This window comes from Felis catus, chromosome E3 (assembly GCF_018350175.1).
Source record: "Felis catus isolate Fca126 chromosome E3, F.catus_Fca126_mat1.0, whole genome shotgun sequence".
Classification (NCBI taxonomy): Eukaryota; Metazoa; Chordata; class Mammalia; order Carnivora; family Felidae; genus Felis; species Felis catus.
The window spans coordinates 17,646,051-17,667,346 of NC_058383.1; the positions used below are offsets into that span (position 1 = coordinate 17,646,051).

At 48.8% G+C, this 21,296-nt stretch overlaps 3 protein-coding genes across 13 annotated transcripts; 1 reads left to right on the forward strand and 2 right to left on the reverse strand.

Moving 5' to 3' along the window:
* On the forward strand, positions 1-5,441 carry CFAP119 (cilia and flagella associated protein 119). Of its 9 annotated transcripts, none has more exons than XM_045047807.1 (9): positions 5-418; positions 742-773; positions 1,282-1,347; positions 1,493-1,658; positions 2,234-2,304; positions 2,535-2,622; positions 2,705-2,774; positions 2,872-2,958; positions 3,577-5,441. In XM_045047807.1, the coding sequence occupies exons 1-9, from the start codon at positions 215-217 to the stop codon at positions 3,753-3,755; spliced, it is 963 nt and encodes a 320-aa protein (XP_044903742.1). In that variant the 5' UTR covers positions 5-214; the 3' UTR covers positions 3,756-5,441. The 9 variants fall into 9 exon arrangements, with proteins under 9 accessions (XP_019676235.1, XP_019676233.1, XP_019676236.1 ...); XM_019820675.2 differs by having other exon boundaries at positions 8-418; positions 1,493-1,662; positions 2,506-2,622; XM_019820674.2 differs by having other exon boundaries at positions 4-418; positions 2,506-2,774.
* PHKG2 (phosphorylase kinase catalytic subunit gamma 2) lies at positions 3,879-12,930 on the reverse strand. Of its 3 annotated transcripts, none has more exons than XM_006942139.5 (10): positions 12,781-12,930; positions 12,267-12,379; positions 7,712-7,887; positions 7,382-7,436; positions 6,248-6,313; positions 5,993-6,156; positions 4,994-5,084; positions 4,746-4,899; positions 4,548-4,673; positions 3,879-4,446 (listed from the first exon to the last, which is right to left on the reverse strand). In XM_006942139.5, exons 2-10 carry the CDS (start codon positions 12,359-12,361, stop codon positions 4,153-4,155), a joined length of 1,221 nt encoding a protein of 406 aa, XP_006942201.1. In that variant the 5' UTR covers positions 12,362-12,379; positions 12,781-12,930; the 3' UTR covers positions 3,879-4,152. The 3 variants fall into 3 exon arrangements, with proteins under 3 accessions (XP_006942201.1, XP_003998699.1, XP_044903737.1); XM_003998650.6 differs by having other exon boundaries at positions 12,709-12,856; XM_045047802.1 differs by lacking the exon at positions 12,781-12,930 and having other exon boundaries at positions 4,263-4,469; positions 12,267-12,593.
* Positions 12,931-17,535: 4,605 nt separating this feature from the next.
* Positions 17,536-21,269, reverse strand: TMEM265 (transmembrane protein 265). Its single transcript, XM_011290532.3, has 3 exons — positions 20,730-21,269; positions 19,528-19,698; positions 17,536-18,029 (listed from the first exon to the last, which is right to left on the reverse strand). Exons 2-3 carry the CDS (start codon positions 19,693-19,695, stop codon positions 17,868-17,870), a joined length of 330 nt encoding a protein of 109 aa, XP_011288834.1. The 5' UTR covers positions 19,696-19,698; positions 20,730-21,269; the 3' UTR covers positions 17,536-17,867.
* Positions 21,270-21,296: the final 27 nt, after the last annotated feature.

Sequence of the window (21,296 nt, forward strand, 5' to 3'; positions counted from 1 at the left end):
CTCCCTCCCTCCACGAGCTCCCTTAGCAACGGTCGCCGTTGAAACGGAGGGAGACGCCCCCTGCGGATTGGCTGCACCCGGTCTTTCTACGGCGTCGATTGGCTGAGGCGTCGCTAGAGGGCCAGGCCTTGGCAGTCGCTGCCCGAGAACCGGCGTTCCCAGGACCTGGGCGGGACAGAGCCAGTGGTGACCCACGGCAAAGAGGAGCGACGAGATGATCCGTCAGAAGTCCAGCCAATTCCTAGGACTGAAGATGCAGTCGGAGCTTGAACAGCCCTCCGAACTGCAGCGGGAACCCGAGAGGGAACTCACTTCATTGGATGAGTCCGTCATGCGGATAGCAACAGGTGTGCGGCCTGAGTCCGGCACCGCGGCCTCGGTAGAAGCGGATGAAGATCCTGCAGCCAACTTGTTCCTGGTGAGGGCGGGACAGAGTGGTCCGCTCATGAATGTTTGTAAAAGGGCTCCCCGGCAGGGCACCACCCGCTGTTATGTTTATTAAAGTTCAAGACGTTTCCTGGGTGCCTTGGTGAAGAGGCGGGGGTGTGTAACTCCGACTGTTAAATGCTCATGAATGGTACTTAGGGCCTATCAAAGCCTGGCCTGCCGGCGTTGCTCGTACATAATCTTTAAGATGAGAAGGCAAGTTAGCGGGTTCTTAGGCCAGCTGGAGATCCGCGACAGGTCAGGGACTGGGGCCAGGGACAAGCTCTGCCTGCCCAATCCGCTTTCTCTCCGCAGCCGCCGCTGCCCCGGCCCCGGATCTGCATGTGGTGAGTGTGAAGAGCCTTGGGGGAAAAGTTACACTTTACATTTGCATTATTCTTCCCCAAAAGTTCTGTCAAACAGCTAGAGCATTACCCATTTTACAGATGAGGAAACTGCAATTACCCAAGATGACTAGATCTCCAGCTTTCCTGCCTCCCCAGTCCAACGAGGGAGGATGGGAAGAAGGGAGCCAAAGACTAAGGATGTAAATGGAATATCAACTGCTGTGGAGCACTGTATAAATGAGGACACTGATGCCACATGAGGAGTGGCAGAGACAAGAGCTTAAATTTCCTAATCCTTGGCTTTATAAACGGAGGACCAAAGGAGTTCATTTAAGCCATATTCCTTATTTGAAGGTGGAGAAAGTTGGATCCAGAGAGAGTAGTGGAAGGGCTAATCCTCAAACTCAGGTCTCCTGATTCCCAGTTCAATGCTCTAGCCATCATAGCCCTGCCAGGAGACTAATGCACAATGGCCACCAACACCTTTTCACCTCTTTTCTTACAACAGGAAGTACCTGGACATCCATTCCATGCACAGGCTGGAGAAGACCACCAACACTGAGGAGATGAGGGAGTATGGGGGGATGAGGGAAGGGCAGAGAAGCTGTCTCCTGGGGAGATTGAGAGGGCTGGGCTGGGAGGGCGGGAAGAATGCCCAACTCCAGAGCATGTGGTGCATCGGTGTGGGGAGGCTCGCTCATTCCTTCCTCTCTCCTAAGGGTGCTAGCTGAGCTGTTGGGGCTAGGCTCTCCTGAGCAGAGCCTGCGGGATGCCATCATCCTGGACCTTTTCTCCCATGCACTCATCTTCTGCCGCCAGCAGGGCTTCTCACTGGAACAGACATCAACAGCTTGTGCTCTGCTCCAAGATCTTCACAAGGCCTGTGTGGGTGAGAGGGTCAGGCTACCTAAGGGTTTGAGCCCAGGGGACAGAGGAGACTGGGATGGCAAAAGTGACCAAGGGAAGCAGTAGTTCCCTTGGAATCTTTGGATTCCCTTGGAATCTTTGTTCTGTCATTACACACAATATGACCACACACAAGTTGTTTCAGCTTTGAAACCGTCCATTTCTTCATATACAGCACCAACTTCATGAGACTGTTCTGAGAAATATTGTAATAGATGTAAATATACACACAGTGCTCAATAAAACAGCTCCTCCTCCACCCTGCCCCCACTTTATTCTTAGAACTGTTTTTCTGCACAATGTTTAACAAGAGATGAAATTACATATTTCTCGTTTTATTGTATGTCACTTACAGACAGGACCTTGTTTGTTTTGTTCAGTGCCCTAGAACAGTGCACGGGGTACTCGGTATTTGTTGAGTGAATTACTGAAATAAGCCAGGACTTAAACCTAGATTTGCTCACTTCTAAAGTCCAATAAGTAGCTGGTGAGTGAGTGAAATGAATGAATATCAGGGAGGGGACTCACTGTCACATCTTGCTTTCCCCCCTCAGCAACCCCCTTGGGCAACGTGGAGGAATGTTACCGCTACTTCACCAGTGTTCTTTTTTGCCATGGAGTCAGGGTCAGTTCCTCTGGAATGGAATCTTCAGTCTCCCCCCAGATAAAGTCTAGCCCAGTCTCCTGCCCTCTCTCACACTCATCACCCTCATCTTTCTCTGAAGGCTGTAAGGGGCTCTCCCTGCGCCTGGACTGCCAGGCACTTGGAGAAAAGGTCAGGGTTCCTGGGGGTGGTCAGTCCCCTAACTCCCAATCATCCCCACAGCGGCCTCCCTTCAGTATCAACCTCTTTAGGGAGGAACAGCTGCTTGCCCTGGCAGATTATGTGGTCAACACCTACTTCCGCCACTTCAAGCTCTACAAATATGTCTTCACACCCCAGGTACAGAGGCCACCTCTCATCTCCCCCTTTCACTCAGTGCAGATGCCCTCCTCTCAGCCTCCCTCCTCCTCCCTCTTCCCAGGTGAGGCTGGACCTATCTTTGACTTACATAGGGCTACAGCCGCCTGAGCTCTGGCCAGAGGATGGGACAGGTGAGGAAGAGGGCTGGGGCTGGGGCTGGGGCTGGGGCTGGGGCTGGGGCTGAAGCTGAAGCTGAAGCTGAAGCCTCTTCCTGCTTCTGGCCTGCAGAGAAAGAAGGCGAGGAGGTGGGAGAGCAGGCAGTCACCCCACAGGAGGAGGAGCTGGAAACAGTGGTCCAGCCAGAGCAAGAGCCAAGTGAGGAGCTGGAAGGGTTAGGTTCCCCTGTGACTTGGAGCAAGTATAAAATGAAGGGGTTAGACCACATCAGGACTTCAGGTCTGTTTTAGGCACAGTGTCCTTTCTCCAAATGATTCCTTACGCAGAAATTCAAGATGACAAACCAGGTAATAAAAGTGCAGCTGCGGGGGCGGGGGGGGGGGGGCGCGGAAGAGGAGCTCCAGAAAAGGATAATTATAAAACCAATTGACAGTAACAACCAGCACACATTTAGCAGTAACAGGGTGCCAGGCAGGCCCTGTGTTAAACATCTTACATTTAACCCTCCCTCAGTCCTAGGCACTAGGTGCTAGCACTATCTACATTGTACACAGGAGGAAACAGAGATATGCAAAGATTAAATCACCTGTGTAAGGCCACTTATCTGCTCATCAGCAATCCAGAGAGTCCAGCATGACCAGTCCACCCACCTCTCTCCACAGAAGGGCTAGTTGACCTTTCCTGAACTGAAGCCTTTCCTGATTGCTACCTGTGTAGCCCCAGGCGCACCTTGGAGGTTGTGTTTGCCCAGCTAGGGGCAATCCCTCAGCCCCATGGCATCTCTGCTGACCTGCCCCTTCTTCCTTGCCCCTGCAGGCCAGGTCTCCATCCTGCGAGCCTACATCAAGACCCAGATGAGCAAGGAGCTGGGGCAGCTCCAACAGCTGATAGAGGAGCGGCTCAAAGCCAGCGAGGAAAGGCTCAACAGCAAGTTGACCATCCTAGAGCGGCCCTTCCAGCTACCTCCTGGCAAAGGCAAGAACAAGACCAAGTGACCCCCAGCATTTTCCCCAATAAAGGCCTGGGGCAGAGCAGCCCCATCCCCGCCCCCCCACCCCTCCTGAGCACCTTCTGGGCTTCCCCGCTGAAGCCAGACAGCAGACATAGGGCACTGGCTCTCTCGGGCGTGCAGCAGATTTTATTGCAGGTGCAGCACAGGCAGCATTGACAAGGCTAGGCATGGTGTTGCGAGCAGCAGTGCCCTTCCACCTTAGCTCTGATCCCAAAGCCCTGGCTGGTGGGGACAGGTGTACAGGGCTGGTCTTTATGGTCATATATCAGTGGCGGCATGGCCAGGCAGGGGGGCCTGAGGCCAGAGCCCGTAAGGGCTGGAATGATAAAAATCCTCCTCCGGGAGAGTCCTGCTTTCTGGGGTTCCCCTGGGCTGAGGTGCTAGCCCAGTGCCAGCATGGTGTCGTCCTCGGTGATAGCAGCAGAGTCCCCCTCTTCTTCAGGGCCCATGATGGGAAAAGGCCCAGGGGGCTGGTGCTGGAAGAGGGCTGCTCGGTTTTGTTGCTCACCCTTCTTCACCCAGTGCCCATAGAGCCGGAAGGCACAGTTGTCGATGAGGCGCCGCACCGGCCGCAGCGCGTAAGGGTCCCTCAACAGTGCACTCTTGGTCAGCGGCCGGACACGCTGGGTGCTTAAGGCCACTCGTCCAGCAGCCAGCACTGTCCACACTGCCACCTGGGAAGGAGAGGCAATGTGAGCTCCAGTGGGGCATCCACCATAGGAGAATGATCATGGGACAGAGGAACAGGCCCAGATGCTGACACTCTCAGGCTTACCCGGAACCGCTGGCGGGGGGTGAGGTTCCAGGGTTGGCTGCCTTCACAGCGCTCAAAGAAGGGATGCTGGAGGGCTTGCTCAGCTGTCAGGCGCTCCTCAGGATCTACCTGTAGCAGCTTTGAGATCTAGGGGAAACCCCAGAGCATGAGAGGCAGCTCTTGGGCCTCCTTCCTCACCCTCTCATGGCCCCAGCTCACCAGGTCTTTGACGGTGTCCGAACGGTCATCCCACTCAGGTGAACTAAACTGGTACTGGCCCTCCATGATCATGCGTAACATCAGGATCTGGCGTCGGTGCCAGAATGGTGGCGAGCCAGCCAGGAGTGTAAACAAAATCACCCCACAGGCCCAGCTGGGAAAGAGACCAGAGTCAGGCAGGGCTAGGCAAATGTGTTGAAGGACAAGACACAAAGGAGAAAAGAAGGGGGGGGAGACCATAAACTCACAGGTCGACCTCCTTGCCATAGCCGGGGTGGGTTTCATCCATGGAGCATTTAAGGATCTCTGGTGCTAGGTACCCTGGGGTCCCACACAACTCTGGGGAGAGAGAGCTGAGATTGATGGATGCCACCAGACCCCTAACTCAAGGGCCTGTTCAAGGGTCCCTAACTCCAGACCTCTGCTGGAGCCTCAACGCTGCCAGGACCATAAGCGTTCGCATTCTGCTCCTGCCTGCCCTCCACTGAGGGCAGTACTAGACCCTAACCTTGCTGCATAACCCAAATACCCACCAAGGTTCCTGGTGGCCTTCCTGGGGAAAACCTCATTTTTGGATGGACTTCAAAGTCTTCCCCAAGCATATCATTTGCCACCTGCAACCCAACCTACCCACTCCTTACACAACTTTGTGCCATGTTTTTACATGTATAACATAAATGGAAAGCAAAACTTCAATCTTTTCTACGTTCCTTTCTGCCCAAGTGGACTCCTCCTCCTATAAACTCTATTCTGTGTGGCAGAATCACCACTCAAACCAAGGAGAACGAGTGGGAATATAGGATTTCTTAAGGCACATACTGAGTAAGTCCCTTGTTTAAAACCCTTCCTTGGCTCCCCGTTGTGGTCTCGGGCTCAAGTCTAGACCCTAAAGCACAGCCCTCCACGACTTGATCCTATTATTGATCCTATTATTTTTAGCTGCTTCTATCACTTCAGGTACCAATTCTTTCATCCCAGCAACTGCCAAACTGTATTCCATGGCATACTTCCAGGAAATCTTAGGCCTACCTCATTTGAAAATGACTCTCCACCCATCCCCACCCCAGATCAGGAAGCCCACTGTGAGATACATACAATGCTTTGCACCTAGAGGATACTTGGCAAATGCTCACTGTCTTCTCCTCTTTGCTTGGTTACCTGGGTACTCAATTATCAGACCCAGCTAACCAGCCTCAGGTCTGGGTCTCCTTCCCTCCCAAGCCTTTTAGGGCACCAGGACCCCTCACCTCGAAGCTTCTCGCCAGGTTCCAAGTGGCAGGAGAACCCAAAATCTGAAAGTCGGATCTGCATATTGTCATCTAGGAGAATATTCTCAGGCTTCAGGTCTCGGTGCACAATGTTGTTGGCATGGAGAAAGCTCACTGCTTCCAGCAGAGACCTCATGATGGACCTGAGGGAGGTGCAGTCTCCTCCTCTGCTTCTCCCTGCCCGGCCCCACCCCGCCCCCTGCTCACCCCACCGGCCGCAGGCTCAGCCGTTACCTGGTTTCCTTTTCTGAGAGGGCCACCTTCTCTGTGAGATAGTCAAACAGCTCTCCCTTCCGCATCCTAAGGGATAGGAGGGATTGGGAGGTAGGTGTACCTTACAAGCGGCTGAGAAAATAAGCCAGTGGCTCACAGAAAATACCATGGAAGAGGCCAGTAAAGAGATTCCTCTTAGACAAACAAAGGGTCTTGAGACAGAGTGCTCCAAGAGTGAACTGGATGCCCGGGGCAGCTTGGCCCAGGGGATTGGTAGTTGAAATATATGCACTGTGCCATGAGAGGGTTATTTTAGCAAGAATAAGTACCTTCTTGCAACAATTATTTTATAGGAGGTCCTTATTATGTAAGAGTAAACTCGAAGAAGACCTTTTAAAGTGAATCTAGACCATGACCAAAATTTTACAGTTAACAGTAGTAAAAAGTTGAATAGGACTTTATTTTGAATTTTGCTTATTTTATATTATCTTTAAAAATTGAGGTTATTAACTGCAACTCTGCATCAGTCCTTGAAATCCGGAGTTGACTGGGGGCATATCAGTGTTTTGCAACATTGTGTGATGAGGTAACAGACACTTCCTACCTCCCCCCCCCCCCCCCCCCCCCCCCGGCCAACTTTTGCAGAGGGTCATTTCTGTATGAAGACTTTGTGAATTTTTTCCAAGGGTCTCTCTTAAATATTTGCTATTTAAACCATTCTCTTTTGAGGTACCTTTGCACTGCTTTACATTATATTTTCTAACATCTCACACTCAGATTCAGACTACCCAGAAAACGAATTGACGGGCAGAGTCAAACACCATGTAAGGTGGTAGGGTGTTAAACAGCGAGAGACAGATGAGCAAGAACCTGCTGATAAGTGGCCAGCTCTTAAAACAGCCTTTTCTTCCCTGCTAACCTTTCGACCATGGGGGACCGGGACAGCGGCCCCTTGGGTCATGAAGACCCTTTTTAATTGGCTGGTCACTAACATCCTGGAAGAACCTGCCCAATCAGGGCACCCAGGGAGAGGGGCCAAAGCCAGGAGCACAGGAAGGTGTGAGCAAGGTAGTCTTAGCCCACTGCGCTGTCAGGCTGGGGCCACGCGTGCAGGGGAGGAGGAGGCTTCTCAGATCAGGGCAGGGAGATACTCACAGATCAAACACCAGGAACATGAAGCTAGAAGACTCGTAGGAATCGATGAGAGTGACTGGGAAAGAGGCAGAAAGGTAGAAATACGGAGATGGAAAGGAGCGGATGCATGTTATAGGGGCTTTCCACCCCAAGGTGGCAGTGGGCTGTTACTGGGAAGGAAGGAGAACCAAAAGGAGGCAGTAGGGACCCAAAGGCTGGCCACACTTTGAGGTGGAGCAGAGCCATGACGAAGGGAGCAGAGGCATGGAGGCAGTGTGGGGGGAACGGGGCTATGGGCAGGGCCAGCAGGAGGTGGCTGTCAGCTAACAGGAGCAGGGAAGGCAGCCTCACTGATGTGGGGGTGGCCGGCGACCTGGCGAAGGATGTGCGTCTCTCGCCGCGTGGCTTCTCGCACCTCCTCTAGCTGTTCGGGGCTCAGTCGCTCAGCTGTCACCTCCATGATCTTCACTGCAAACTCATGGCCAGTAGCTCGATGAACACAACGGCGCACCACGGAGCTCACTCCTCTGCCAGAGTAAGACAGCACAAGAGTCAGGCCTCCTGCTCTGTCATTTTCACGCAGAGTCGTGCCTCGGCATCCTCTTACCCACTGCACCAGATTCCGAAGATCCATCTGGGCGACAAGGCTGCCTCCCGAGGAGCCCGCTCTGATCTACAGTAGCTTCACAGTAGCCTCAGCAAGCAACCTGGATACCCAGCAAGGTGCAACACAAATCTCACAGAGAAGACAGGTGGAGGTCCTGGGTTTGAACCCAGTTTCTGCCACTCCCTCCGTGGATAAGCTTAGGCAAGCCTTTTCCACACTGAGCTCCAGAGCCTGCCTCTTGCTTGCCCTGGAACCCCACAAGGAGAAAGTGGGAAGAAATGACCTAAACCTCACTCCAAATTTTACTCACACTTCGCTGATTACCCCACCCAAATCCCAAAGTTCTCCTAAAATACGTCAAGTGCAAGGGGCTCCAAATAAATATTGGACCATTGACTGGAAGACCAAAGTTGTGAATTAGGAGACCTTGGTGTAGGCCCCAAATTTGCCACTAATTAACCTCCATGTAACCTAATGACCTAAGGTCTCTGGGCTTCCACTTTGCCGGCTCTGAAACGTGGCCAAAAACATCTTGAAGAGATGTTGAAAAACATTAAGGAGATAGAAGCAGAAAAGCCCATTTGGCATGGTGAAGAGAAAGTCTTAGACAGGTATTTCATTGCTGGGAATCTGTCACCAATTGCATATGACCCTACAAGTACCTCAGGCTAAGTGCAAATCTCTCCAAGATCGGCCCTCACACCACATTTCCTATGTTGGTTCCCTGGCTGCCCTCCACATAACTTTACTGCCGTGCTCTCAAGGCTTCCTTGCCCTTATGTAACTCCCTTTGCTTAGAATGCCTGTCAACCACATCTCTAGTTCCATCAAGAGATACAAACTATTGACCCTCTGGCCAGGTGCGCTGTTTGGCCAGCGTATTCTTGTTCTTTTCAAAATGAATTCCCATCTTAAGTGGGACAAGACCCGTCCAGCTGCCGCAGTGCTCCCCACACCTACTGCCTTACTCTTGGCCACTTCACAGTTTCACTTTCCTGATCTCCACTAAATGGCAATGCCATTCAACCAGACTCCCAAGCTAGAAATCTTGGTACAGTTCTTGGCTTCTTCCTCTCCTTCACAATCCACCACATGCAACCAGTCCACTCCATTCTGTGTTTTTTTTCAATTCTGTTTCCTACTTCTCCACCCCCATAGCTGTTAACAGCCTCCCCACTGATCTCCCTGCTGCCAGTCTCAGCCACTGCAACCCATCCACCACACTGCTTCCAGAATGAGCTTCTTATGACAGTCCTAAGAATCATGTCATTCATTGCTGAAGTTTTCCAGCTTAAATTCCCTAACAGTTCCCTCATTCCTTAGTGGGACCCCCTAGAACAACTGTGCTCTTTTGAAATGAGACCTAAGAATTCCAACCTTATAGTTAACTGTGAAGTGCACTTAAAATTTTTTTCTCTCCATACTGCATCCCTATTACCTGCAAGATAGAAGTCAAATCCCAGTCCCTTCACCCATCACTCAGAAATGGTCTCAGTTTCTGTTCAGCCTCATCTTTGGCTATTACTCTGCTATTCAATCTTTATTTCAGTGACTTACAACTTATCAATTTCTAGAATGCATCAAGCTCTTTTAAAGCTTCATGCCTTTATACATGAATAGACTGGTACTCTGGGAAAAGTCATTCAGTAAAAGTATGCAGGTAATTTACTATGCAGGGAAAAGACAGTGGAGACCAGGGATGATGCTACTACTGTAATGCCAGAATGAGATGACAGGGGCCCTACCCTCTGACCTGCTTTCTCCAAAATGGGTCTTTCTGTACCCTGTGGCAGTGGAAACACTGTCCTTCCCTAAGGGTTCTTCCCAGCCTCGGTGAATCCTCCCTTATCTAGTCCTGAAACCCTATGTCAGTTTAGGACTTGGATTTCAGCTCACTTCTCTTCCAGACACTCTCTCCCCCCTGATGACCTCCAACCAGTCCCAGGGGACTTAAATACCAACTGTGCAGTTGGCTCCTGCTGCACTGTCTCAAACCTTGAGTCCTCTCCAGAATTCCTGATCCCAAAGGCCTTTGTGACATCTCCATGTGATATATTTTAAAAGAGTCTGAACAAATCTAATAGCCACACCCCTGTCTGCTTTCCTGGCCTGGGCAGCATGGGTCACAGCAGACCATGCCAACCTTCCAGAGGCACATTCTTTTTGTCCTTTTGTTTCTAACTCACAGGTGCTATCTTATATCTTAGTCTCCCTTACTGACTCCTCCTTCTGTAACCCCTTAATGGTGACAGGCCTCAGGGCCTAAGCCTAGGCCCCCTTTCGTTTCTATTTACTCACCAACTACTATCTATATGCTAACGCCTCTGATTTATTGCTCTAGCCCAGCTCTCTCTCCAATTCTAGACACATGTACCCACTTGACAGCTCCAGGTAGATATCTCAAAACTTAGTATTTCCAAAATGGAACTCCTGACTTGCTTGCCCCTGCCAGGAATCTGATCTTTCTCACACTTCTTCATTTCAGTAAACAGTACTCAGGCGCTCAAATCCAAACCTGAGACGTTACTCTTGTTTCTTTCCGTTTCCCTCATGGTCCGTAACCAGTCTTTCAGGAAACTATCAAGTCTCTCTTCAAATCATCACCTAAACCTATCCACTTCTCCCCATCTCTACCACCGCTCCTCTATTCTAAACATCACCATCTCTAGCCTGAATCCATCAGTAGCTTCCTAACTGATCTCTACACATCTACTCTTGTCCTTTTCCTATCCGTTCTCTACACAAGAGCCAGAATAACCTTTTTTAAATGTAAGAACACATTTGTGTTGAGCACTTACCATATGCCAGGAAGTGTTCTAAGAGTTATCATACTAAGGGGCACGTGAGTGGCTCAGTCGGTTGAGTGTCTGACTTTGGCTCAGGTCATCATCTCACAGTTTGTGAGTTCGAGTCCTGCATCAGGCTTGCCTTGCTGCTGTCAGCACAGATCCTTTGTCCCCCTCTTTCTTCCCCTCCCCTGTTCGCACACTCTCTCTCAAAAATAAATAAAACATTTTAAAAAAGTGTATCAGGGCACCTGGGTGGCCCAGTCGGTTGAGCATCCGACGATGGCTCAGGTCATGATCTCACAGTTAGTGGGTTTGAGCCCCGTGTCGGGCTCTGTGCTAACAGCTTGCTCAGAGCCTGGCACCTGCTTCAGATTCTGTGTCTCCCTCTCTCTCTGCCCCTCCCCCACTCACTCTGTCTCTCAAAAATAAATGTAAAGAAAAAAAAATTTTTTTTAAGTGTATCATATTCTTTCCATCCTCACAGCAACCTACAAGGTAGGGTCTATTTTTATAAACCAATCTAAATGGAGAAACTGAGGCATGGAAAGTTTAAGTTCCTACCCCCAAATCGAAAATATGTAAATCAGATTATGTTACTGCCCTGTTTGAAACCACCAATTTCACTAGAATAAAATCTAAATGTCTTATCATGGCATAAATCCCTACATAATCTAATGTCTATTTACCTCTCCAACTTAATTTCCTCCACCTTGTGCCACTCTTACTACATTCTAGCCACCATGATCTTCTATCTATTGCTTGAACAGGCGCTTTCTAGCCTGAGCCTTTGCATGTGCTGTTCCTTCTGCCCCAAATATATCCTATCTCAGCTCACAAGCTGTTCATTCCCATCCTTCAAGTCTCAGTCCCATTAATTACTCTCATTCCATCATCCCAGCATATGATGACGTTTATCTTGTTTTTGTGTTTATCCTCCATCTCTACCACTAGCATATACTCCGGGCAAACAGAAAACCTGTGGGTCTTGTATTCCTAGTGCCTCAAACAGTGCACCCAGCACACTATACGTGCTTACGAAATCTTTGATGAGTAAGTGTATCTGCACTGTCTCTACAAGTGAGGCCTTCCTTCTATTCTCTGCATGCTGAACTCCTATTCATCCTTCAAGACCCAAATATCCCCCTTTAGGGGGAAGCTGTGGTTTTATCAGCCCCATCACACTATTTACACAGCCTGATACTACTTGAACGTTTTTTGTGTCTCTTTCAGTCACTTCATTTGGAGGACAAACAATTCTTCTACCCTCCCTGTGCTTAGCTTCATGTCTGGCCGACAGTAAGTTACTTCAACTATGCTTGCTGAACACATAAATGTGTGAATTTGGAAAAAATGGAGGTTGGCTCAGAAAAAGAGTTTAGTCACCAAATGTTGCTCCACTAACCACTGTTCCTTCCCATTTAGAACTATCCGGCCCTCAAATGGAATCGTGTATTCTGGCTAGGACCTCATCTCTCTGGAACTCTGTCTCTCTGGCTGAATGAAGCCTCACCTGCCAATGACGTCCTTAGGGTCGTACTTCTGGTAAAACTCCTTGGCCGCTGCCCAGTCGGGCAGCTCATCCTCCGGCCCCACGTCCAGCGTCATTCTGAAGGTGGTGGGGGCCTGTGTGGAGGAAACGGAGGGTAGGGAGGGCAGTGAGGCCCACAGGCTCTGGGAGGACACACATCGCGGCTCGCGGAGGCGCAGCCCTTGCGGCTGGGGCGCCAGGATCCTGGGGGATAGGGACGGGGTGGGGGAAGGATCAGGACTGGGGAGACCCTGAGAAAGGGCCTAGGGGGCGGGAAGGGTGGCAGGGCAGGGAGGGGGACGGGGGAGGGGAAGGGAAAAGGTGCTAAGGAAGAAAGGAAGGGGCACACGGGCAGGTGGCTGTTGCTGCGCAGGCGCACTTGGGCGGGCACTGGGAGGGGGCGTGGGGTCTCGCGCAGGCTCACCGGCGGGTGATGAGAGAGAAGCCAGGGTCAACGCGAAGCCTCTCTGTCCCGGGTTCGCCTCCAGTTCCTTACCTTACTCCCAGGGCGGCGCCGGCAACGACCTCAGGCCCCGCCCCCATCCTGTCGGCGAGTGGTCAGCGCCGCCTGAAGACTGAGCTTCAAAATCCCTTCCGATTGGAAGTTCGTAGTCCAATAGGAAGCGGGGAGTCCCTAGGCTGGCGCGGGCGTTGGAGCTCGGAGTTACCGAAGGCTGCGACGCTAGGGCGGGGCTTCAGATGCAGCCAATTAGTGCACAGGATCTGCTGGGGACAGCAGGGGGCGGAGCTCGTTGTCTAGAGGGCTTGGAGGCTTACAACGGTACCCGGAAGTTAGGTTTACCCGGAAGCGTGGCTTCTGGGTATCTGGGTCGCGGGACTAGCTGCGTCTCAGGTTCCCGGACTTGGTCATGGCCCCTTCTTTTCCTTCTAGCATCACTATCTGAATTTGGCTCTTTTTTAAACTTTTATATTGGCAGCCTGGCAGCAGGAATGCCTGCTTTGAGAAGTCACTTCCCTGCTTTTAAAAGGCTTGGAGTGGGCGCCTGGGTGGCTCGGTTGAGCATCTGACTTCGGCTCAGGTTATGATCTCAGGGGTTTGTGAGTTCAAGCCCTACATTGGGCTCTCTGCTGTCAGTGCAGAGGCTGCTTAGGATCATCTGTCTCCTTCTCTCTGTCTCTCCTCCGTTTGTGCACTTGCTCTCTCAAAAGTAAACACTTAAAAAAAATGCTCAGAGCATACAGCTTGGACCCCCACGTGCCACTGGGTGAGGACTTGGACGAGTCAGAGCCTGTCAACCAGAAGAGGCTTCCCAGTCCTCTGGTTGCTGCGCCTCTTCAGTATCTCCAAAGCCCTCGTGCTCACCATTTGGGGTTATACATTTCCCAGTCTTCCACCACCACCTCCTTAAAAGCCTTGGGGGATTATCACACTCTGTTCTAAGCCTGCCAAATTGTGTGTGATACTGCCCGGAGCAACTTACTTCATAAGCCTTTTCAGTGCATAACTCAACCCTGGCATTGACTTACTCATTCAATATTTGCTGAGCGTCTAAACGCTAGACTATCAGCAGTGGGCGGGGGGGGGGGGGGGGGGGGGGGGGAGGGGAGGGGGAGAAGTCCTCACCCTTTTGTGGAGGTTATGTTCCAGCAAAAAAAAAAAAAAAAAGGCACAGAATGAATTCATTTAATCTTTAGCAACTATCTTAGAAATGTCACTTTGGGATCACAACCATAGAAGAGAAAAACGAATCCAAGTAACTTTTTAACTGAGTACTTTGACTTTATACCATCAATCTGAACAAAATCGCAAAGAAACCTTGAACTTAACTTTAGTGGGCTGTTTGGTAGCATAATGGGATAATTATTCAGAAATTGGGCAAATGAATAAACATGTTGATGTAGTTGGCAGCCAAGTTTCTTCCTGTGGGAATTTGGAATTTGGGATGGTGAAAGGGGAGAAAGAACCTTATGACTGATTAAAATCATATGACTTAAAAAATAGATTTAAAACAGATAAAATTAGATGTGTTATAGCTCTAATCTCTAAAAGGGCCTAAAAGCAATAACATCCCAGAAGAATTAGTACAGCTACTCTAAGTCGTTTTAATTTTTTTAAATGTTTATTTTTGAGAGAGAGAGAGAGAGAGAGAGAGAGAGAGTGTGTGAGTGGGTGAAGGGCACAGAGAGAGGGAGATGCAGAACCTGAAGCATGCTCCAGGCTCTGAGCTGTCAGCACAGAACCTTACATAGGGCTCCAACTCACAAAACCGTGAGATCACGACCTGAGCCAAAGTCAGACACTTAACCGATTGAGCCACCCAGGCACTTCTACTCTAGTCATTTTAAAGTAATAGTCCTCAGTTCAAGGAACCAGGACTCCTTGGGAGAAATGGCCAATTCCCAGGCTTGGGCCAGAAAGTAAGTGAAGAAATGTGGAGACATAGCAGGACACAAGAACCAAGTTGAAGGAATTTCCACTGGTCAAAATCAGGAACACAAAGATTAATGAGGCTGAGAGGAACATGGAGGAGCCTTCTGATGTGCTAGAAATGTTCTACTCACCTAGGTGGTTGATTATATAGAGGTCTTCACCTCTATGAGGTGTTCACCAAGCTGCACACTTAAGATCTGTGTACTTTACTTCATATAAATTATACCTCAACCAAACATTTTAAGGATGACAGTAATGAATCTAACAAATTGAACTAAAAAACAATCTGGGACCATACTTACATTAAAACTGACACTGGCTCCTGAGTGGCTCAGCCAGTTAAGCAACTCTTGATTTCAGCTCAGGTCATAATCCCACAGTTCAAGAAATTGGGCTCTAAACTGACAGCAAGGAAACTGCCTGGGATTCTCTCTGTCTCTCTGCCTCTCCGCCAATCTTGCTTTCTCTTTTTCAAAATAAATAAGCATTTTTTTAAATTGTAAGTATTTAGGAAAGAAGGGCCTTCAACTTACTCTCAAATGGTTCCACAATAACAGTTTGTGCATTTAGAAAGATCTAAAACAAATGTGAAATGTTAAAAAAGTATAAATCTAGGTGAAGAGCACATGAGTTCATCGTACTATTCTTTTGTTCAGTAGGCTTGAAATTTTTCAAAATTGAGTTTAAAAGTAGCAAGACCTTGGGGCCCCTGGTGGCTCAGTCGGTTGAGCGTCCGACTTTGGTTTGGGTCTCTCAGCTCATGAGTTCGACCCCCATTCGGATTCTGTGCCTCCCTCTCTCTCTGCCCCAACCCACTCGCATTCTGTCTCTGTCTCTCTCAAAAATAAACATCAAAAAAAAAAAATTTTAAAAAATAGCAAGACCTCATTTAATCAGTTTGGGGGAATGGGATAGTTTCCTCTAGAAACTGAAAATGATTAATGAAATATTACTTTTAAAAAAGTTTCTTTATGGGGCGCCTGGGTGGCGCAGTCGGTTAAGCGTCCGACTTCAGCCAGGTCACGATCTCGCGGTCTGGGAGTTCGAGCCCCGCGTCACACTCTGGGGCTGATGGCTCAGAGCCTGGAGCCTGTTTCCGATTCTGTGTCTCCCTCTCTCTCTGCCCCTCCCCCGTTCATGCTCTGTCTCTCTCTGTCCCAAAAATAAATAAACGTTGAAAAAAAAAAGAAATGTTGTTTAAAAAAAAAAAAAGTTTCTTTATGAAATCTAAAATGTGTTATACTGATGTGGAGGCAGCAGCTTACACCAATTAAATCAGAATCCCTAGGGACAAAAGCCCAGGCATTAAGTACTTTTTAAGGCTCCCCAGGCAGTTCTATTGTGAAGACAAGATTGACCATCAGTGCCCTAGGTATGGCTTCTATCCATTGCTGTAACTCTAACCTCTGGGACCAACAATAGAGTCTCTTCACTTTTATTTCCTGGAGCACTTCAGAACACTGAAGACAACCATCATGTGCCTCTTCTTCTCTTTAATCTTCTCTCTTCGGTGTGCAACAAATATCTCTAATTCATTTACGTGCTCTGCTGGTCTCTAAATTATGGTGAAATAATCCAAAAATTCAATTCCCAGAGCACATGTACTCCAAGAGACATGTACAAGGATGTCCACAGCAGCATGATTCATAATATCACGAAACTGTAATCATCCCAAAAGTCCACCAACAGGAAATGGATAAAATGTAATATATTCATATAATGGAATACCATACAGTAATGAAAACTATAGCTGAATCAAATATTAATCTCAGCAATAATGTTAAAGAAGCCAGATATGAAAAGAATACATATGATTCCATTTATACAATGCTTAAATGCAGGCAAGACTAAATTCCATTGTTAGAAATCAGAATGGAGGGTGCCTAGGTGGCTCAGTCGATTAAGCGTCTGTCTCTTGATTTCAGCTCAAGTCATAATCTCAGTTTCATGAGTTTGACCCCCACATTGGGCTCTGCCCTGACAGTGCAAAGCCTGCTTGGGATCCTCTCCCTCCCTCTCTCTGCCATTCCCCCCATTCGTGCCCTCTCTCTCTCAAAATAATAAACTTAAAAAAAAAAAAAAAAACACCACAAACTTATCAGAATGGTAGTTACCTGTGGGAAAAAAGGAAGGGAGTGGTATTGGGAGGGATATAAAGGAGGTTTTGGAGTAAAGGCAATGTTCAATTTCTTGATTGAATGGTGATTTTCAGATGTTTGCTTTGCGTTAGTTTATAAACTCTGTATTTGTTTGGGATATTTTCCTGCATGTATACTTCGAAATTTGAAATAAAATATGTTTAAGATTACCATGAGGCCCAAGATATGAAAATTCATTATAATCCTACAAAGCTTCACACACAGGGCAGAGACTTACCTGTGACTGCTATCCAACCCTTCCATTCCTCTTTTGACTCTGGAAGCAAGCTATCTGGGTTCAATCCCAGCTCTGCCTCTCACTAGCTGGGTGACATTGGGTGCTTGTTTCCTCAGCTATAAAATGTAAATAATGGTACCTGATATCGATTAACTGTGAGGACTGAAGGAGTTAAGAAATATAAAGTGCTTAGAACACAGCCTGGAACATAGTAAGCACTCAGTAAATAGTGGTTGCTGCTATTACTCTTCCTATCTGGCCACAGGGTCTCTGTTGATGTGTACGGGAGAAGCTGGGGTGCTTCCAAGAAGGGAAACCACCAGGAGAAGGGAGGGGGTGGAGAGAAAGAAAAAAAAAAAATCCTTTCTTTCTCTCGGAGTGCCTAGGTAAAGGGAAATGCAGATTTCGCCATCGGTCACATGTCCAGTCTGGCTCTCGCCAAGAACCCGGGGAAAGTAGGGGAACAACAATTAGACAGGAGCATTTCACCACTAAAAAAGCTTTTTATTACAAAACAAATTCTAATAAAATCAGGCCTGGTTTTCAACCCCACCTCTGGGTTGAGGCCCCTAGGATGTGATGGGCTGGGGGAATTAGGGGGTGGTGGGCACTGAAAGAACAGAGCAGGCTGGCCTCCCCTCATCAGTCTCAGCTGCTGCCTCCTTTTAGAAAGGTCTAGAAGAGCTCTTCCAAAGCCCTTTGAGAGAGGCACCATCCTTCCAGCCAGGAAGGACCACTGCTCGCCCCAGACCCTAGCAATGCCGCACTGCAGGATCCAGGAGGTCTCGCTGACTCTCAGCAGAGGCCACCCAGGGTCACTCAGCCTGGGCGATGGCGTAGGAGAGCAGCCACAGAAGCAGAGGGCCCAGAATGAGGACAGCAAGCCAGACGGCAAAGCTGGCCAAGATGAAGTTCCGGGCCCGGGCCCCCCAGTGCACTGCCTCCTCGGACCGGCCTGCCTTATGCCGCTCTTCCGCCTGTGGGGGCAGGTTTTTGGTTAGGTTCTCCCCCTGCTTCTGACCCAAAGTACCCATTGTCCCACACCAATCCTCCATCCTTGTCATGGCTCAAAACCTGACACCCAAACCCCTAACCTCCCTTTCCAATGTCTATCTCTCAAGCCTCATCTGCAAAGCAAGTACCCACTCTGTTCTGTGTACTTCTCCAAGTAGCCATTGTTAGCTCACAAGATCACATATGGGAAAGTACTTTTCAATCCTTTTATTCCCTATCTTTTTCTACTCATCCCAGGTTCATTCAGAATTTGGAATCCTCGGCAAGAAACAATGAGCTATCTTGGAGTATTTAGCCCCGCCCCCCGACCTCCACGTCCAAACAACACTCCATTCGTATTAGCCCCATGAGTCTCAACTCTCTCATTATTAAGGATTCTGTTTATGATTTTGACCTAATGAAGCCCAGAAATTCTCATGATGATAAGAATACAGTTTCTGATAATTAAAATCCAACTAGGATTGAGAAAATTCCAGCATGATGTTTAAGTTATCCCGTGTGGCCTTTCAAAAGGTCCATGTGCAGTTTTGGTTAGGTGTTTGGAAATGGTGAAGCCCTCTCCAAAACTCCACAGCTTCTTCCCAACTGCTACAGATCACTCTAATCACTGCTCAACTGCCTGGAGTTCTGCCCCTTCCAATCCATCTTCCATGCAGGCCTTGAGAGCAGATCTCACTGAAACACAAGCCTGACCATGTCACTCTCCTCTCCAAAAACTCTTGAAAGTACTCCTCAGGAGGCGCCTGGGTGGCTCAGTCGGTTAAGCGGCCGACTTCGGCTCAGGTCATGATCTCGCGGTTTGTGAGTTCGAGCCCCACATCGGGCTCTGTGCTGACAGCTCAGAGCCTGGAGCCTGTTTCAGATTCTGTGTTTCCCTCTCTCTCTGACCCTCCCCCATTCATGCTCTGTCTCTGTCTCAAAAATAAACGTTAAAAAAAATTAAAAAAAAAAAAAAAAAAAAAAAGAAAGTACTCCTCAGTACTCTGAAGATAAAGTTTAAACTCCAAGCACAGCATTGGAAGCCCTTGGGAATCTGGGCCCTCTGGCTTCATCTGTCACTATTCCTCAGTGGTCCAGTCATGCAGAACTAATAGTCCAGGTACACACTGTTCCCTTTACCTAGAACGCCCTTTCACCTTTAGTCACTCATCCCCTAAGGTTATTTTCCTGTCACCTACTCTACTATACACATGTATGTAATCACACGTACGTACACTCCCTAGCTCCCCAAATGCCTTCTATTTCCTCTGTCACAGTACTGATGACCTGCATTCCAGTCATAATTATCCATTTTCGCAGTTCTCTCTTTCATTAGACGGTGAGCCCTTTGACAGCAGGCCCAGAGCCAAGCTCTGACAAGTACTTAGTAACTGCGTGATCACTGTAGATATAGATCAGATACACCAAACCATTGCCTAACTACACCCACCCCCCTGCTCCCATAGGAATTGCATTCCTCACCTTGATGGCAAACACAAGGGCCACGACTCCCAGGCAAGAGCAGCCACAGATAATGCTAGTAGCTGCCAGGTAGCGGAGGCGGAGCCAGCAGCAGCGGATGGGGGATGGAGAATGAGCAGCTTCCATGTTGCTCACCAAGGTGTCCACTGCCTTCTCCTCGTCCTCCATCACCTGTGGGCGATACAGTCAAGGTACTTGTAAGCCCAACAATTGAGCCATTGGTCTGGCGTGCTCAGACTCCACCCCTCTCTCTGATGGGTCCTCGTGACCTAGCCCAACTGTCAGGTAAGCTGCCTTATGCGGAATTCTTCCAGTGACTCATAGACCAAGAGAGGAAATGTGTGGCCGGAATCCTTTTTTCTCAGCCTAAGATTTGGAGCCTTTAAAGGCAAGCTGGTGTGAATATCGCATTATCTGTTTTGCTGTTTTGACATGTAGGGGAAAGGAAAATGACAGGAGCACACTGACAAGCAGGAGAAAAACCATCTCAAAAGCTGCTAGGAATCAGACTATATAAGTCAGTGACTTTAAACTGTATTTCAGAGGGCTTAAATTTTCCTGAAGTTCCTCAGAGGCTGCCCCTGAATATTAAGGGGTCACAAAATAGCACCCTAAGCCCTATACCCCACTTTAAGCAAAGCAATCATTTCATGTGAAAACACGGTGGATGACAACACAGGGATGGGGGAAAGGAAGGGGAAAATTATCCATTCAAGCTCTCTTTGTAGCTGAGGACACTGAACACCAGAAAATCCTTACCTGCGTAAATCAGGGCCTCTTTTGCTATGCTGACTCCCTGCTACCTCTACTCTCCATTTTAATTAACCCAGGACCAGTCTGACCTCATAACCCACACAGAAACCTACATAACGATGCCTTGCTTAATCACTTCTCATTCCCCTAACTTCTCAAGTCCTCTGAGCTCTGGCATCAAACCACCTTTCCACCCTCATCTCCAACCATCCCCCTACATCCTACACAAAACAGAACCATTTGCAGTTCTCTGAACACAAGTAACAAAGGATAGATGGAAAGAGGAAAGGCAAGATAAGAAGAGTGCAAAGAATCTCTACCACAAGGCTGAAGAGTGGGTATGGGAAAAGAACTGCTGAGGTAAACACAGATGTAGTCATTGGGGGGGAATGCAAAGAGAGGGTCCAGAAGTGATCAAAGGAAATGTAAAAATGAACAGGAGCTCTTACCTGGCTATAGGCCTTGAGGGACTGTGAGTTTCGGCTCCTGCCTCAGGTTTGATTTGGCTTGGGTGGAGAAGGAGCTGACTCAGGTCTCCAAGCCAAGCCCAGGGGTGGGGTTGGGTGGCCAGCCACCTCCTGAAAAGCCCCAGGAGCTCGGAATGGGGTGTGGCTGACTCAAACTAGTTTGGCTAGAAGGAGGGAAGCAAAAGGGGGATGGAGCAACTGGAGGTAGGATGCCTGCCTTCTGGAAAAGGAGTGAAAGCACCTGAGCAAGAGGAGTAAAAGCAGGGGAAAATCTGAGGCATCAGAGAGCTCTGAGGGAAAGTCCAGAACTAAGGGAATAGGAGGAGAGAAAAAGTATGAGTTGGAGTGACTTAAAACTGAAACTTTAGGGAAAGACACCCTACCAGATCAGATTTGCCAATCTTCCCTCCTCTTGGGTGATTTCTACCTCAAAGACACATAATTCTGGGTTAGAGATCAGGTACTAGGGTTTTGGCAAGAACAAGAGAGAGGAGGAAAACGATGCCCAAGTTCCCACCCAACCCTCCACCAGACCAGAAAATCAGAAGC